At 35.7% G+C, this 19,002-nt stretch overlaps 1 protein-coding gene across 2 annotated transcripts in view; it reads right to left on the bottom strand.

Annotated features, from left to right (window-relative positions):
* The window catches only part of TRMT11 (tRNA methyltransferase 11 homolog), a 54,049-nt gene that overhangs the window by 12,302 nt on the left and 22,745 nt on the right, over window positions 1-19,002 (bottom strand). For both annotated transcript variants that reach the window (XM_008007146.3, XM_073022442.1), the window contains 5 exons: window positions 18,634-18,714; window positions 15,700-15,864; window positions 14,310-14,382; window positions 14,061-14,192; window positions 5,537-5,657 (listed from right to left, as the gene is read on the bottom strand). In XM_008007146.3, coding sequence (XP_008005337.3) covers window positions 5,537-5,657; window positions 14,061-14,192; window positions 14,310-14,382; window positions 15,700-15,864; window positions 18,634-18,714 — 572 coding nt within the window. The remainder of the gene's footprint in view (window positions 1-5,536; window positions 5,658-14,060; window positions 14,193-14,309; window positions 14,383-15,699; window positions 15,865-18,633; window positions 18,715-19,002) is intronic.

Here is a 19,002-nt window from a genome sequence, read left to right as displayed (position 1 = left end):
GCAGTGAGCCGAGACCAAGCCCCTGCGCTCCAACCTGGGCAAAAGAGCAAGACTCCGTCTCAAAAAAAACAAAACAAAATAAAACAAAAAAACACACATTCCACCATGGCCCCAAAAGTAACACTAGCTATACAGCAGGACAAGGAAAGACTATCTTTAAAAACAAACTAGTAATATGTCACTCAAGAATATTTACCTTTTAGAGCCCGGCGCAATGGCTCATGCCTGTAATCCCAGCACTTTGGGAAGCTGAGGTCGGTGGATCACGAGGTTAGGAGATCGAGACCATCCTGGCCAACATGGTGAAACCCCGTCTCTACTAAAAATACAAAAATTAGCTGGGTGTGGTGGCACGCGCCTGCAGTCCCAGCTACTTGGGAGGCTGAGGCAGGAGAATCGCTCAAACCCGGAAGGCGGAGGTCGCAGTGAGCCGAGACTGCGCCACTACACTCCAGCCTGGCAACAGAGTGAGACTCCATCTCAAAAAAATAAATAAAAATAAAAAATAAAAAGAATATTTACTTTCTAATGTTGGCATATTCCAAAGGTAGAAATATGCTTCAGTAGAGAGGCAACAAGATGTAGAAAAAAGGACACAGAATTTCAAGTACAAAGAGGAGTTTTGGTCTCAGCTCTGCCACTTAACTATTTAAGCAAACTGGGATAGTCCCAGGCTACTCTCTCTCATTTCTAAAATGGTGACATTAATAAAGTCAAGTGGATAGGGAAGTTTTGTAAACAATAATGCATTATAAAAGTGTTACTCATCATTCACTTGGCTTTCAGAATATATCAACAAGGAATAATGAAAAAACCTGGCCCTTCTTATCAGGCAATTTCAAAATTTTAATACAGTTGTCAAGAATTTTCTTCTTTACTACTTATGTGCCATAAGCAAGTCTGAAAAGTACGGCCAATAATATAAAACTTCAAAATTTTATAGAATATCAATATTCCTTAGACAATTTTTGTTGTAACTTACATTTACACTTTTAAAAGAATAGGGAGAATACTTCATAACAACATACCAAGTGGGCCAAAAGTTATACTGAAGTTAAACCTAACAAGTGACAAATCAAAAATGAAGAGACACAGTATACAAAACTGTAAAAATCTAAAACTAATAGTCTTCCATTGCCAAAATCAACAATGCTGAACAAGCCCAAGAATAATTTGTTAGACGTGTGTGAGAACTGTTTGACAATTTTATGTCACCACTTGCATTATAAAGGACTGAGATCTTGCTGCAATTATATACACTCCTCTCCACACAAACAAAAGGTAGAAATGAAGTAATTAATTAAAAAACAAACATGATTAATTTAACATGACAAAGTATTTTCAGTTACAATAAACATCATACTAGTAAAAATTCACTAGTTAAATTTGATCTTATATAGGGAAGACCATTTCAAAAAATTACTTGCGGCTTCTCCTTGTTTGTTTTTTAAATCAATTTGAAAAGAAGAAAGTAAAATGATAAAAAGAAAACCCAACAAAAATGAGCATTGCCTTTACAGGTTTAAAAATACCAAAGGTGAGTACCCTCATTTATCATTTTAACATAGGACAAAAATCCTCAAAAGCCCAGCTTTCCTTGAGTCTCAAATAAATTTGCTTAGGGAAATATTATAAATCTAGGAAAAAATATCAGACTTTCTTAAACAAATAAAACTCAGCGGAAAGCAAGCATAAAAATTAGTCTACAATGGATCTTAATTTTTAAATTTTTCCATTAAAATAGAATGGCTGATTTATTATGCAGCTCCATGAATTATTAAAGAGTCTTCACAGCTTCGTCCTCCTATTTCTTTGGAATACTATTTATGGAGGCCACACAATAAAGAATGCTAATGCCATTTACTTTTCTTTCTAATAGCACGACTTAAAACTGCAAAATCTACAAGTAATACTTGCTTTTTACATGTATTATTCATGTGCCTGGCACATAAATGTTAGTTACTATTATATTACTAACTCGAATGATTCTATTAAATGCTATGATTTCTAAGAGCTGTAATGTTACCATCTGAATTATCAAAATGCCTTACATCCTTTAAAATACCAAAAGACAAATATATACATGAGAAGTAAGTGACTAGGAGAGGAGGAAAAAAAGCATCCTCTAACATACAACAGACTCCTCTTATTCAATGTGATGGACATTGGTAAACGTTAGTATAATGGAATGAATATTCTGTTCTACCCTAAAATTCATACGTTGAGTCCCTAACCCTCAATATGACTGTATTTGAAGACAGGGCCTTTCAGGAAGTAATTACACATAAATGAAATCTTAAAAGTGGGGCCTTAATCCAATAGGACTCTCATTCTTTTAAGAAGAGGAAGACAGATGAGACTGGAGGATGGCTTGAGCCCTGGAGTTTGAGGTTACAGTAAGGTATAATAGTGCCACTGTATTCTAGTCTGGGTGATGGAGTGAGACACTGTCTAAATCCAAAACAAAAAGAAGAGGAAGAGACACTGGAAGTGCAGATGCATAAAGGAAAGGCCTTGTAAGAACAGCGAGACAGTGAACACCTGCAAGAAGCTAAGTCTGCTGACACCTTAATCTTGAATTTCCAGTCTCCAGAACTGTGAGAAAATAAATTTCTGTTAAGTCGCCCAGTCTGTGGTATTTGGTTATGGCAGCCCGAGCACACTAATACAATTAGCTAATTGGATAAACGAAATAAAAGCAGGAAGAAATTAAAAGGCTTTGTAAACATATTAAACTTACTTTAACTTAAAAAACAATATTCATTTGTATATGTTCATACAGAATCAAGAACTATAAATAATTCTAGTTTTGGCTTCTATAAAATGATGCAAGAGCTTACAAAGCAATCTGGGTGCAAAAACCTAGATTGCAGTTACTTTTTTCAAAGTCATTCCCAATTCAAGTCTTTTTTTTTTTTTAGCAACTCACTTTGTTCTTTCTAAAGCATTAACTTAGTTTTTACAGAAATTACAATTGTATTCTTACACAAATATTTCACTGGTCTAACTAGTATTTAAGTAGATTACATAATTACTGTAACAAATATAATTGGCATAAACAGCTCTGAGAATACCACAATAGACTCGTTAAATAAATCAGCTGATAGAAGCAGAAGTACTATATATAAATATAGTAGAGATCAAGTGACTCACCAGCTGAAAGTATTCAACATACAACATATTATTGCATTGGGCAGTGTGGTTTTTATTTTGTTGTTGTTGTTTGTTTGTTTTGAGAAGGAGTCTCGCTCTGTCTCCAGGCTGGAGTGCAGTGACACAATCTCGGCTCACTGCAACCTCCACCTCCCGGTTCAAGCGATTCTCCTGCCTCAGCCTCCCGAGTCACTGGGACTACAGGTGTGTTCCACCATGCCCAGCTAATTTTTGTATTTTTAGTAGAGACAGGGTTTCACTATGTTGGCCAGGCTGGTCTTGTACTCCTGGCCTCGAGATCCGCCCACCTCGGCCTCCCAAAGTGCTGGGATTACAGACGAGAGCCAACGCACCCGGCCCAGGCAGTGTTTTACAGAAGGAATGGCCAGTATTGGTTAATCAACAGAATTTGAAATGGACGTTAGATAAGAGGGCTTCTACTGTATGCCCAAATAAATGTTACTCATTTAAAATTTTCATTCTGGAAGGCTGTAATGATGCCAATTTGGAAACTATTTATAGAATTTCTGAATCTGTAATGTTTTAAATGTTTAATGGTTTAATGGCAAATCATCATCCTTGAAATAGAATTTGATTTCCAAAAACAACTTTAAATCATTAGTCTGGTATAAAATAAGAGCAGCAAAGTCCAGTAAAATCATTTTAAGAAAAGCAAGGTGTTACTATAAAACAAAATAACTGATTAATAAAAAAAAAAACTTCTTTAAAGGCAAATCTTAAAGGTAAGTTTCAAGAATATGCTGAAAAATTATGACAGAAATAGAATGAGTACAAAGATTCCACTCCAAGGATGTCATTTGAATATAAACTTCTAGTATTTTTGTTTTAAAAATGACTGCCATACATTTTCATTTTAATTACACCACATATATCTATACATCCGTATGTTTATATGTAGGTACACAGATACCTATATATACAGATAGTAGATACCAATCAACTACTTATATAGATGTATAGGTTAGCTTTCTGAAATGCCCTGATATTGGAGCCTGATTACAGAAGATAGTTTATGTCACAATGAAAATTCTGAACATTTTTCAGTAATAAAAAAATATTTTGCATAAGGTAGTGACATAATGAATGCAGTGTTTTAGGAAGATGCATTTAACATATAAACTAGAGGTATGAAGGAGATCATTTAGGAGACTGTGAACACAAACCAGGTGTATGGTAATAAGGGTCTAAATTAGAGACAGCAAATGGAAATAAAAAGGATGAAAACAATGATATAATATATGCAAACGGCACCATACAAATATTAGTTTTCATTACTATGAAATAATCCGTAAGATAGGAACTACATAAAAACAAGTCAAATGCAGGCTACAGATGGGTATGAAAATCTTCAGGCTGGGGCAGTGGCTCACGCCTGTAATCGCAGCACTTTGGGAGGCCAAAGCACGCAGATCAAGAACTCAGGAGTTCAAGACCAGCCTGGCCAAGACGGTGAAACCCTGTCTCTACTAAATATACCAAAAAAAAAAAAAAAATTAGCCAGGCATAGTGGCAGGCACCTGTAATCCCAGCTACTCAGGAGGCTGAGGCAGGAGAATCGCTTGAAACCAGAAGGTGGAGGATGCAGTGAGCCAAGACTGCCTGGGTGAAAGAGGGAAACTCCGTCTCAAAAAAAAAAAAAAAAAAAAAAGTAAAGAGGAATCTTCACAGTACCACCTTTCTTCTGCTTACCCTAAAGGTCCAAAGCAAGAATGGGGGTCATCCAAGTTTCCAGTGAAATTAAGAGAGCTTTGGTTGTCAATCGACAGAAGTACAGCCCAAAGAGCTTTTGTAGATTTAATTAAGCTCCATTATGAGGCACTATTCATGTCAACTCTCGTCTGGGCATGAAATAACAAACGTTTCGTTCTTTCTTGAGCTTAAATGAATTTTGTATGTAAGAGAGAGAAAGAGAGACAGAGAATGTGTTGGGCCCTAACAAACTGGGGACATTTACTTTCTCTCTTTATTTATAAAGCAACATATTCTCTTCATTACAGTCTGCAATCAAGTAGGTTCTGCTTTTGGAGAAAAATGGTAACTAGGACATTGCTAATTAGATAACAGTTGTCTAAGAATGCTGTTTTATAACTGACTTAGCAACAAGGATGTCAAATAAAGCCTGAGAAGTGAGGGTCAACGTCTATTTGAACTCTACTCAATGTCTATGTCTATATCCAACTCCTACCCTTCAATCCCAACTGGATGCCACAAATCTCTTCAATTTCTGCCTCTTGCTAAATTCATCTGTAATTTTTAAAATATCACGGAATAACATTTCCAAACTCTATCACAGGAAAACTATTTAGAAACAACTACGTTTGATTCTTTCAGAATTTATCCCAAAAATACTAAAGCAATTTACCTCAAATTTCTGCACCTTTTCCATTGTGATCAAGCGCCTTGATGTGTGACTGGAAAGCTTCTGCTCGCAGTTGCTAATGAGTTTCAGGCAAGGGTGCCAAGGCACCATCTCTTCAGTGTACCTGAAGGAAGAACAGCGGACTGTTAGGAACACTCACATGTGTGGCCCACAAAGAATCATGGGGATCGTCCAATGTAGTGTGAGATGTTCTTCCACTATATGCTCTTTTTCCCCACATATGCTAACTATCCACATGATCCATAACTATCTGTAAGCAAAGTAGCTTAATTTTATCATATCCCAAAAATGCAGTTAAATGTTTTACCTGTAGAATAAGAGAGAAATATTGTAAGTACGTTTTGTTGAAGAACGCCAAACATTTAAACCACAAAAGTACAAGGTGATTCCACCCTACAGAATTCCACAGAGTAGACAAAAATACACTCAAGAACATCCCTCGACATTCACGAAAGACGGACCATCTGTAGATTTTTATAAATTCCCAAAGTGTATAATCCCCTACAGCATATACTTTCCCCTCTAAAATGAAGTGCCCCTGCAAAATTTTAATAACATCTTGAGACCTTTATTACGTTTGTATATATAGAACTAAAGGTATTTGTAAAATTATTCAAATAAACTACAACTAAAATAAACACTACAGATTATATCAGTCTTCTGGTCATATGAACCAGGAAATAAAACAAAAATATGCCAATGAGTGGTGGAGACTGCTGCTGTACAGCACATGTCCTACATGGACAAAGATGATGACAACGTCTAGAAAGCAGGACAGCCAATAGCAGGAGTTCAGAATCTGGCATCTGACAGGTTAGCATAAATCTTGGCCAAAGAAATAGGTAACAGAAGTGAGAGAAACAGCTATGGAACACAATGTGAAAGAACAGCAAGGGAGGGGACTCACTAGGCATTGGTACTTTTAAGAACACTGTGTTGCCAGGATTTATGTTTCCTTTGCAATTTTTTATGCCTTTTTGGATGGTGTCTGCACACATTTATTATACAGATAATCTTAAAGGTCTGATTCAAAATAGCAAAGGTGCTGATTAGTTTTTCATGTGAAGGACCACAATCTCAGCTACCTGTTTTAATGCATCAACACTGTTTTCCCCACCACTCTTTCACGAACTTTTCTAGGTCCCACTGACCTTCAACGAGCTCTCCCTATTACCTCAATCATATGCTCAAACCCATCATCACCCACTTTCCAAGCATCATTCATAATGCACTTCACTTTATTATCAGTGGAAAGAATTATCTTGAAGTCATTCTCTGACTTCTTCCTAGAGCTTTCCAACAAGTAATGAGCACTTCAGATTTCACCTAATCTAGTAATTCTTTTATGTTCACTACGTAGCCAGAAATGTTGTACTTATAAACACTGACATCAAATTTTGAATCTTTATGCAATGCATTTATGACATGAAAAAATATTTTTTTTTTTCTTTTTCAGAGACAGGATCTTGCTCTGTTGCCCAGGCTGGAGTACAGTAGAAAGAATATATTCTACACCATGGTTGAGACTAAAATAATAAGTGCTAACAGAGAGAAGATATAGCCTTAACCTTACGCTTACAAACCATAGGATCTATAGATGCTGGAAACAGTGTGTGTCAAACTAAGTAATATACTATTTTTTAAAGGAAAAAAATCTTTTACTTCCTGGTGGACTGACTTAAAGTATTTGTTTATTAAAGTGTCACTTAAATATGCACAAGCATAAATTCGATATAAATTCTTCATGCTTATATCCCTAATATAACTATAAAACCCAAAAAGCAAATTTATCAATCCAATCCCAAAGTACAAAACCAATACAATTTTAATTAACATCTATGGCATGAATGATGCTAAACTGCTGAAATAAGTTGCTGCATTTGGTTTAACAGCAGAAAAACATATTTGCATGTTTCATATTATCTTTTTTGACTCAATCTTAATTCATTTTTAACAATTATTCTATTAATGAGCCAATCAATTTAACAATATACTCCCAAAGTACCACACTAAAAAGATTAAAAATAGCAGTTAAAAAATTATTCAGCTGGGTGTGGTGGCTCACACCTGCAATCCTAGAGCTTTGGGAGGCCAAGGCGGGTGGGTCACCTGAGGTCAGGAGTTCGAGACAGCCTGGCCAACATGGTGAAACCCTGTCTCTGCTAAAAATACAAAATTAGCCAAGCATGGTGGCACATGCCTGTAATCCCAGCTACTTGGGAGGCTGAAGCAGGAGAATCGCTCAAACCTGGGAGGTGGAGGTTGTAGTGAGCCGAGATCACACCACTGCACTATAGCCTGGGCAACAAGAGCAAAACTCTGTGATACGATACGATACGATACGATACTTCACTGTATATTTACCAATATATTTCATTCCAGTGGAATGCTGGCAAATGGTTAAGTAGAAGGCATAAATCTGTATTTTGCCTGGGCCATTATGACAGTACCAAATCCTATCTTAACTCTCCGTTTTTATTAATATCCCCCTACAATCCAAGTTATCTATTTAAAAGCTAAATCATCCTTAACAGGTAAATCCACAGAGATTGACAAGTGGTGCCAGAGGTGGTAATTGCTAATGTCTATGGGGTACTTCTCGGGGGTGAAGAAAATGTTCTGGAATTACCTAGTGGTGATGGTCGCACAACTTTGTGGATAAACTAAAACCATGAAGCTGTATATGTTAAGAGGGTGAGTTTCATGGTATGCAAATTCTATTTCAATTTTTTTTAAAAAAACAAAAATAATTGTGTACATAGGCCCCTAGATTTTCCACGAATCAATATTGACTGTCACTCATTTTCCTGTGAATCTTCATGCTTCAACTGCTTTCCAAATGTTACTAGAATTTCAGCTTCCATTTGAGAAACAGATTTTGCAAAGATTGAACATTTACTAAAAACAGCTTAAAAATCAGTTCTTCCAATGTAAATCAAAACCACACTGAGATACCATTTCACACCAGTTAGAATGGCAATCATTAAAAAGTCAGGAAACAACAGGTGCTGGAGAGGATGTGGAGAAACAGGAACACTTTTACACTGTTGGTGGGATTGTAAACTAGTTCAACCATTGTGGAAAAGTGTGGCGATTCCTCAAGGATCTAGAACTAGAAATACCATTTGACCCAGCCATCCCATTACTGGGGATATAACCAAAGGATTATAAGTCATGCTGCTATAAAGACACATGCACATGCATGTTTATTGCGGCACCATTCACAATAGCAAAGACTTGGAATCAACCCAAATGTCCATCAGTGACAGACTGGATTAAGAAAATGTGGCACATATACACCATGGAATACTACGCAGCCATAAAAAAGGATGAGTTCGTGTCCTTTGTAGGGACATGGATGCAGCTGGAAACCATCATTCTCAGCAAACTATCGCAAGAACAGAAAACCAAATACCGCATGTTCTTACTCATAGGTGGGAATTGAACAATGAGAACACTTGGACACAGGAAGGGGAACATCACATACCAGGTCCTATTGTGGGGAGGGGGGGAAGGGGGAGGGATAGCATTAGGAGACATACCTAATGTAAATGACGAGTTAATGGGTGCAGGACACCAACATGGCACATGTATACATATGTAACAAACCTGCACGTCGTGCACATGTACCCTAGAACTTAAAGTATAAGAGAAAAAAAAAATCACTTCTTCCTCTTTCCTAAGAGATGAAAAACAAGTTCTCTTCACTGATTATAGGCACTGCAAAGTTCATCTTACTACAATCAAAATTTATCTCCAAGTCCTACTTTGGGGCACATTATTAGCTTCTCACCTTTTCAAAAATTTTTTATTAATGAATTAAAATTATATACATTTGGGGGGTACAATGTGCTATTTTAATATAAGTATGTCATCATGTCATCACTAACACTAGCAGCTGGATTTCAGTAAAGGTGATCTTTTATAAAGAAACACTATTTCTAATCACTTCAGGAGTTATCTGTGTACAATGAAATTAGATAAAGCTAAATGCATATACGGAGCCTGGGCAAACAGCTACACTCACTCAGTAGCACACTGACTCCTATGACATCAAACATACCTGGATTGTATGTATACACACTGGATTGCCCTGTACACATGATTGTAACACAGATAATCTGGGTCATTTGTAAGTAGTCAAAATTGTAAATAATAAACTCACAAATACCAACAGTCTACAGTAATTTTATGTGTTAAGTCTCTATAAGCAGTAAAAACAAGCTACTATGAGAGCACAGAGGAAGGACTGATTAATTCTGCTGAGAAGTATCTGAGAAAGTGTCACAGAAGTGTTGACAATTAAGCCAGGACTAGAAAAAATGACTAGAATTTTACCCGTTGAGGAAAGAAGAAAGGGCATCTCAAACAGTAGGGTCAGAATAAATAAAGGTGAAAAGACATAAAATGCACAGAGTATCTTGATGCTGGCAAAAAGTCTGATATACTGGAGTAGGGAGAGTCTAGACTAGAAGGAAAAAGAACAGCAGAAGTTTCTGAGTAGCAGTTTCTTTACTGCAATTTAAATTGTCAAACACTGAGAAAATCCTTTTCAATCATTAGCTCTCACAATTTTCCATATACAACTAAGCTTTTAGGCAGTATTTTGCTTTTATGTCTTATACTTTTCAATCAATCCTGGGTTAAAGTAATACCTGAACTTGGTTATAATGTGTAACTTGAATCATATAACAGGGTTTGGCTGAGAGTAAATTAATTCAGTAATAGAACTAACAGCCTACATCCACCACACCAAAAATACAAAAGTCTTAAAATTAAACTACACTAAGGTATAACTGTAAATTGAATTCCTTTTTATTCCTGGTCCAATATAAAGCTACATTTTCAATATAACATAGTTAAACTAATTCTAAACTGCTTAATTCAGAAGAATATTATTTCAAACTTTTACAGGTGACTGTAGACTCAAATTCATCTTGACACTGTGTTATTTTCAAAACAGTAAAGAATTTTCAAAAGAGTAAAGACCTTGAAAATGAAAACAGTTCATTTTTCTCGCATAAACTCAATACAAATTTAGTTCATTATTAATAATTAGTAAGATCGCTTTAGGCTTAAAGAGAGAAGACACTATTGAGATCTAATAATGAACATCAGGGGATCTGAAAATAACTCTCTTCAGGGGCCAGAAACTCTGGGAAATAAATGCCACCATAGTCTTCCCACGTGTGTTAGCCCCATAACTAGAAGAAATCTATCCATTGATAAAACATCTAAGACAAAAAAAAAAAATCACTAAAACATGTCTCCCTTTTCCCTTTCTAAAACATCGCTTTGGTTATATGGAAATCTTCCCTCGTCTAAAATTACTAAATTAGAGAAGTCACTGAAGAAATATCCAGTGGCCACTTTTTAAAGTCTTTAGAAACACATTCAGTTTAAAGAACCTCCAATATTACTTTTTATAAAGGAATAAAAGAACTCCAGAATAAATTATTAACCACATATGATTTCGATTATAATTAAATCATAAACTACAAAACAGTGAACAGTCAGATATGCTAAAAAGGAAGGAATTACATAAAAAACTACTGAGGATATTTCAAAAGGACAGAAGAGCCAGCTCAAAGAAACTTCCTCTGGTCAAATCTGTGACAATTTGAGCAACAAAATACTACTAATAATAAATTACAACCCAATGAATAATACAGGAATCCATGACTCCATACCACTATAAATAATTAATGAAGTAAATGGGGCAGAAAGAAAAGCTCTTTCTTACAGAATACCAACTTCCAAATGCAGAAGAAATTATGGAATAGAAGAATCATTTGGCAACCACCACAACAGTGGCTGTCAACATCGAGTCATCAATCTGAGTAGTGGTTTGATGAAAAACAAGATATTCGTGTAATCTTGTTATTTCCCCATAAAATACAAATCAAAGAAGAAAATGATGATTCAGAGAGGAGAAATCTGTCAGAAAAGAGCCTGACCAGACAATCAAAGTTAACATTACCAGGAGGAGTGGCTTTGTGTGCCCTATGATGTGCTGCAAAGATCATGTCTACAGTATTCCTACCAAGAAAGCATGACCTCAGTCTGGTCATAGAATAAATATCAGATGGCCCCGGTTGAGAGTCAACCCTCAGAATATAAGCCAGGTCTTCTACAAAACTTCCAAGGATACAAAAGATATGGAAAGACAGAAAATATTCTGGACCAGAGAAGACCAAAAAAGATAGGATAGATGATTACAGCACAGTTTCCTACATGGATTGCAACTGGTAAAATTTGAATGGGGTCTATGATCTGGATGGAATACTGTTATCAATGCTAACTTCCAGACTTGGAGGGTTGATCATCGTTAGATAGGAATGTTCTTGTTTCTGAAAATAACAATGACATATACAGAGTAAGAGGGCACCATACCAATGACTTCTCAAATGGTTTCAAAAAGATTAGTGATAACAGATATGTGCAGGAGTCAGGGGAGGTAGATATATGTTAATATTGGGAAAATCTGGATAAGGGTAGAGATGGGAGTTTTCTGTATTGTATTTGAAACTTCTGTAAGTTTGAAATTAATTCACAGTAATTTTTTTTTTTTTTACTTTTAGCCCTACAACTTGAATTAAACAAAAAGCAAGTAGCTTGGTGCTGGAATTCAGTTTGTCTAAGGTAGGAACCCTTTCTACAAAGACATGAACAAATATAGTCTTATCTGAAAATATTAATAAAACTTCACCTATCATTTCATGTACTAAGTATACGAGATCTGGCAGGATGTTGAATTAAGTGAATACAGCACTGGGAATAAGGAAACAAATTAGCTAGCTGGCTTTTAATTTTAGATAGATCATTTCACTCCTTGGAATTAAGTTTCCTCATTTCTAAAACAGGTTAAATGAGATTACCATTAGCAACAAAACAAACTCAGTGTTGAGGGGTCTGGGCACAAATGTATTCTCTCTTACCAGCTGATAATGAAATGCATAACCAAACTGAGGCCATGGTAGTTTTAAATACAGCATTTGTAAAACAAACAACAAGAAACAGCTGAGGGTCCCAAATGCTGAGGGACTACCGATCTTTGTAGAAAAAGACAGTTACCACTGTATAATTATGTATAGTAAATATAGGAATTGGCCAGACACAGCGGCTCATGCCTATATTCCTTTGGGAGACCAAGGTGGATCACTTCAGGTCAGGAGTTCAAGACCAGCCTGGCCAACACAGTGAAACCCAGTCTCTATTAAAAATACAAAACTTCGCAGGGCGTGGTGGCGTGCACCGATAATCCCAGCTACTCAGAAGGCTGAGGTGGAAGAATCGCTTGAACCCAGGAGGTGGACGTTGCAGTGAGATGAGATCGTGCCACTGTACTCCAGTCTGGGTGGCAAAACGAAATCCTCTCTCAAAAAATAAATAAAATAAAATAAAATACAAATATAGGAATTAAAATAATTGTATTAAAAATATATCTATGGCAGATTGAAGAAATAACCTACTGGGCTTGGCAATACCTTTCAAATTTAAAGATTCCATCTTGTTCAAACATCTTGTCTTTTACTATTTATATATATAGCTTTATTTATATTTAATAGTTACTGAATAACAAAACTCAAAGCAATAATGCTGAACATAATCAGGGCTTTAAATATATGCACAGCTCTTATTTTGGTCTTAGCTTTTGATTTATTGTATTTAAGATAATCATAATAGCCAATATATATTAAAGCTAGCATTAGAAGGTAGTAGATGCATGAATCCTTTAGCTAAGCGGTTGAAAATTACCTCGAAAGACTGGCAAAAGAGCTATAAAACAGCTGTGATCAACAGGTATTGAGCTAAGTGTAGGGTACAATAAAGGTTGGCAAAACTTTTTCTATAAAGGGCCAGAGAGTAAATATTTCAGATTTTGTGGGTCACATACTGTATGTTTCTGTCACATACTATTTTGTGTGGATATTTTTTAACAACCTTTAAAAATCAAAAAACCAGTCCTAGCTCAAGAACCTTACAAACACAGGCTGAGGACCATATCTGGTCCATAGGCCATGGTTTGCCCCCTGATATAAAATAACAAGGTCAAAACAATTCAGTTGATGAAAAGAAGGAGGCTGAGTACAGTGGCTCACCCTTATAATCACAACACTTTGGGAGGCTGAGGCAGGTGAACTCCTTGGATTCCATCTCTACAAAAAAATTAAAAAAAAAAAAAATAGCTGAGCATGGTGACGTATGCCTGTAGTCCCAGATACTCAGGAGGCTGAGGTGGGAGGATCACTTGAGCCTGGGAGGTCAAGGCTGCAGTGAGTCATGATCGCACCACTGCACTCCAGCCTGGGTGACAGAGCAAGACCTTGTCTCAATAAATAAATAAATAAAAAGACTATTTTATACACACTTTAAGGCAAACAAAGGCTATTACAAATTAAATACAAAGATGCACCAAATGCAAGAAGAGATAAAGAAAAATTTATAGTAGATATGCAAATATTGTAAGAAAAATGACATTAAAAATAAAATTAAGATTACATACTCTGGCGTATACACCGGTAACCAATAGACTAGTCTTCCACCCAACACGAGGGTCTCAGCTGCGAAGTTTAACAGGTCAAGAAACATATCACTCAGATGATAACTCAAGGAAACAGGAACATGGCTTCCTGGACTACACAAAAGAAACAAAATTTCAAAATCAGTGAACAATTTTAAGAATGCTAAGTTATCCAGGAAGCTACATGCTTCCTCTCAAAGTAGTAACACATCACATTTAAGTTTCACTTACCATTTTTCTATTCCCTTTGGTATCTCCTTCTGTGAACCTGTTCTTCTTGTAGATTCTCTGATACCATATGGAGCTACACAGAAAACAAAGGTAACACAGATAGTCAAAAGTCACCAAATCACTGATCAAGGACAAAGAGCCATGTTGCCTTCAAACGTGACACCCTGAGAAGAACACAGCATCACCGATGCACAAATCCAACTGAAAATGTACAACATAAAGACTTGGGGGAGGAGCAACTGTCTTCTTAAAATATGTCAATGTCATAAAAGTCATTGAGAAAAGCTGTGGAAGTGTTACAAATTAGAGGCCTAAAAGGTATCATTACTAAATGCAATACCTGACCCTAGAGTAGATGCTGTCCTAGAGGGAAAATATATGCCATAAAAGCTATTACTGAGTCAATTGGCAAAACTGAATGGCAAACTGTAGATGAAAGTATTTTATCAATTTACTGAAATTGATAACTGTATTTTTACCAAGAGGCTATCTTTATTCTTAGTAAATACACATTGAAGTATAGGAGTAAAAGGCCACAATGTATACCACTTACTCTCAAATTGATCAGAAAAAAAAAACATGTATTTTATATAAGTAAACACAGTGGGAGAGCAAATAATAAAGTAAACTGTTACCTTTTAAAAATCACCAAATTTTCATAAAGTATATTCATACTGAAACCATAATGCCTTGATAATTTTTCTTTTGTTACATTTGAAAAATATCTAAGTTAGCAAAGAACTAAAGAGAGCTGAGACAGAAGGGCTCAATTTTGCCACTATTTACAGATTTACTGTCAAATACTATATAGAAAAGGTAGACCTATTCTTAGATAGGCTGCCTAAAAAACTCACGACCTCATGAGGCATGGGAAAATAGATTTTCATGCACATTCCTGAAGCTCAGTGGGTTCACAGGCCCAGCGGTTCCAGAGAACCCCAAATTTCTTGTAATGCTAGAAAGGAGATGCCAGTGAAAACAGGCAGTACAAAAACACAAATGCTTACACATAGAGAAATGTGTGATATCCGAAACTCTGTTCTTCAAAATTTGACACCATAATTTGAGCTCCAGTTGGTATAATAACCAATTATAGTCAATACAAAAACAAATACTAAATATATGCCTCAAAAAAATAAGCTGAAGGGAAAAATGGGTGACAAGTTGATATAAAAGTGGATGGCAAGTCAATATATTTGTTTAGAAAAACAAAACAGTAAACCCTTAACAATGTAGTTAAGTATGTAATCCACTCTACCTTCCTAAGTTTCTCCTTGCAAGATGAGGAAGCTGGGGGTGGATGGGAGAAACACTGACAAGCTGGCATTTTGTGCATGTATTGGTAACTTTTACTAAGACTACTCCTACTTTTGTATAAAAATAAACTTACGATCAGTAATGATTGCATCAAAATATGTGCCCTTCCTCCAGGAAGGTTTAGATGCATCTGAAACCAGGACATCAAGGTAATACTTCTCTAAACCATACTGACGAAGATTGGCCCTAATGTTTTCATCTGGTCCTCTCCATTTCTGGTTTTTCCTAGTAGCCTTTCCTGAAAGGAAAGAAAAAAGAAGACAGAAAGTATTAAATAGAGTATTCTTATTTTCTGTCATGTAGAAAAAGTAATGTTTTAACTCATTGAAACCTACATTTATTCAAAATTTGCTTTCATTTAAAATCTTGATTTTATGTATACAAGTAGTTACTTTAATTTCAACAGTAAAATGTACTCATGTCTAACTTATCTTGCTCTGTCAACTTTCAAGTAAAACTGCCTTAAAACATTCATTCGATATTTTCAAGTATGAAGATTTTTGTAGTAAGAGTGAGTTGAAGAGAATATGGTTCCTTTCTTCCAGCAGTAAACAGTCCTGTGTAGAGATAGTATGAATCAGATAAATGAAACAGAAATGAAGAGAGCGAACTTGGGAAATGCCGCAGTTGTGACCATGCAGAAGGGAGGCAAAATGGAGACGTTGCTAGTGAAAGTTAAAGTAGGAGTGGATGGAAGGCTGAAGAAGCTCGTAAGCTCCTTGTTTAGGAGACATGATAGTTTAGGATGATGACACCAGTAATTAATATCGGAGAAACCAGGAAGAAAAACAAGCTTAAGAAAAAAGATGAGATTCATTTGAGATATATCAATCTTGGTGTACTTCGTGGTACCTGCAGAACGTTCAGAAAAAGATACGCAGTTGGAGACATGCAGCAGGTAGCTGAAGGCCAGAATATACAGACTTGGGAGTTATCCGTATATAATCTTAAACAGACTCCATAAGGCTGAATAACATTCTTTTTGTTCACTTAGGAGGTAGTTACATGTTTGCTCTATAATTATTCTTATAAAATCAAAAGAACAACAACATGATTCTGAAAAACATGCATTGTGACGAGAGAAGTGGTCAAAAATAGGTAGATGCCTGGAAAAAAACAATAAATAAACAAAAATCAAAGAAAATTGCAGGGCCTCAAGTAGACTGAGAAGAAACAAAAAAGTGAAAGTACCACCTGCCGAGACCCATGTCAAGGAAACCAAGAGCGGCTGTATGAAGGTCAACACTGTCAAATGCTATCTGTGGCCTTTGTAAGTGTTTTCAGCAGAATTGATAGGCACAGAAGCTGGAAAATAATGGCCAGAAGAAAGTGAAAGATGAAGAAGAGGAGACAACAAGTTATAGTAGTTTTTCAAGAAGCATTTTGGCAAACAGAAGAGGAAAACAAAGTGGTAGCTAGAGAGCCTCTACAGATTTGCTAAAAAAGTTTTGTACTTTTAAAACAGGAGAAACTTGAGAATATTTTAGGATAAAGTAAGAGTTCAGAACAATAGGAAACAGAGGCATACCTAACAGTACCTTGGATAAGCTCTAAGGAAACTCTACCTCAATCAGAATTCTACTCCAGCAGACTGAAGGTTACAACGTAAGTTTCCAAATATAACTTTAATAAATAAAAATTCAAGTAAATTATATAAGATAATTTCCTTAAAAGAAATATACTGCTTCTACTAAAAGCAAATTGGAATAATTCTTAGTACTTTTTAAAACAAATGTCAGATAAAGAATATCTTTTTCTTGGTAGCCCATTTATACCTAATAAATTATAACTCATTTTCCTAATAAGTGTTACTAAATTCTTTACAGTCAAGGTAGGGAAAAAAACAGGTCATCAGTACAAGATATCAAATTACTTCCTCAAAAGAAAATAAAGCATAATAAATGTTCACCAATACAGTAACTTACAATGGGTGAGGAAAAGGAAAAGAGTATTACAAGGGCTGATCCCAGTTACTATAAAGAAATACCAACATAAACACAAACCATCTCAAAATCATCTATCAAATGACATGTTTAATAACATTAAGCTATAAGGAAATATTTTTTCAGTTTGATTCAATTCCATCTAATCACACATCATTATTGAAGCTTCTAGAGTTTAAAATATTTCCATAATTACCTGAAAGGTAAAGCAAATGACTGTTTCAAGTACCCTCAGTTCAAGGCAGATTCTTTAAAGTTACTTTAAAGAGGTTTTGGTCAGTTATGAAATTAGAAACATAAATAGTACCTCAAAGACTAGTTATCAATCCAGTATACACTCAATGTATGATTAGTGAATAATTTTGGTGATAATCTTTAAATGAGTAGTGATAACCTTAACCAAATATGTTTCATTATCATGCATTATTTATTAATTATAACTAATAAATTATAGCTCTAGACTGGTCACTGGATAATCACTTTCCTGCACTTCCTTAAAACCCTCTGAGAGCAGGACTTTTTCTCATTCGTCTTCGTGTTCCCCCAGGAAATCACTCTGCACACACTGGATTACTTCATAAAAGTAGATACCCAAGGAAGTCTTATAAAAACAAGTAAAATTATATCACAATTTTGTATGTGAAGATTAAAATAATGCCATCTAAAACTACAGTTGACCCTCGAGCAACATGGGGGGTTAGGGGTGCCAACTCCTCACACAGTCAAAAATATGCATATATCTTTTGACTCCCCCAAAACTTAACTACTAATAGCCACCTGTTGTACTTACTTTACTTAGTAAAAATAGATTTACTATTCATGAAGTGGAAGCGGATCATCATAAAGGGCTTCATCCTCATCATCTTCATGCTGAGTAGGCTGAGGAGGAAGAGGAAGTGGAGGGATTGGTCTTGTTATTTCAGGAGTGGCAGAGATGGAAAGAAATCTGAGTATAAGTGGGCCTGTTCAACTCAAACTTGTGTTCTTCCAGGGTCAACGGTATTTTTAAAGGTACATTTGGTACCACAGCAATGACTATAACACTGTCTATAATCTCTACTCACCCAAGCCATGAACTGTGTTGTAGTCTATGTCTGTCCCATATACATATGCACCAAAATGAGCAGATGCTATCAGGAGGCCACCTGAAAAATCACACAATTTTGACCTGTTAACCAGCAAGTCCCAAACTCCTGTTCATTCCTATTTAACTTCATCCAGTCTTAGAAACTAGCTGCAGGCAGAGTATCCTAGAATGACATTGGTCATAACATATTTAGTAAGACTCAGGACTGAAAAAACAAACCCCTAAGCTATATTCACTAAACTGGTTATGAAATTAATGTATACCTTGGCATCATTATTTTAAACAGCACTATTTTATTATTATTTTTTTTTTTGGTCAAAATAATGTATATTGAGACATTTTCATC

This window comes from Chlorocebus sabaeus, chromosome 13 (genome assembly GCF_047675955.1).
Source record: "Chlorocebus sabaeus isolate Y175 chromosome 13, mChlSab1.0.hap1, whole genome shotgun sequence".
NCBI classification, from domain to species: Eukaryota; Metazoa; Chordata; class Mammalia; order Primates; family Cercopithecidae; genus Chlorocebus; species Chlorocebus sabaeus.
The sequence above is the reverse complement of the archived record's forward strand: the minus strand, read 5'-3'. Positions and strand labels throughout refer to the sequence as shown.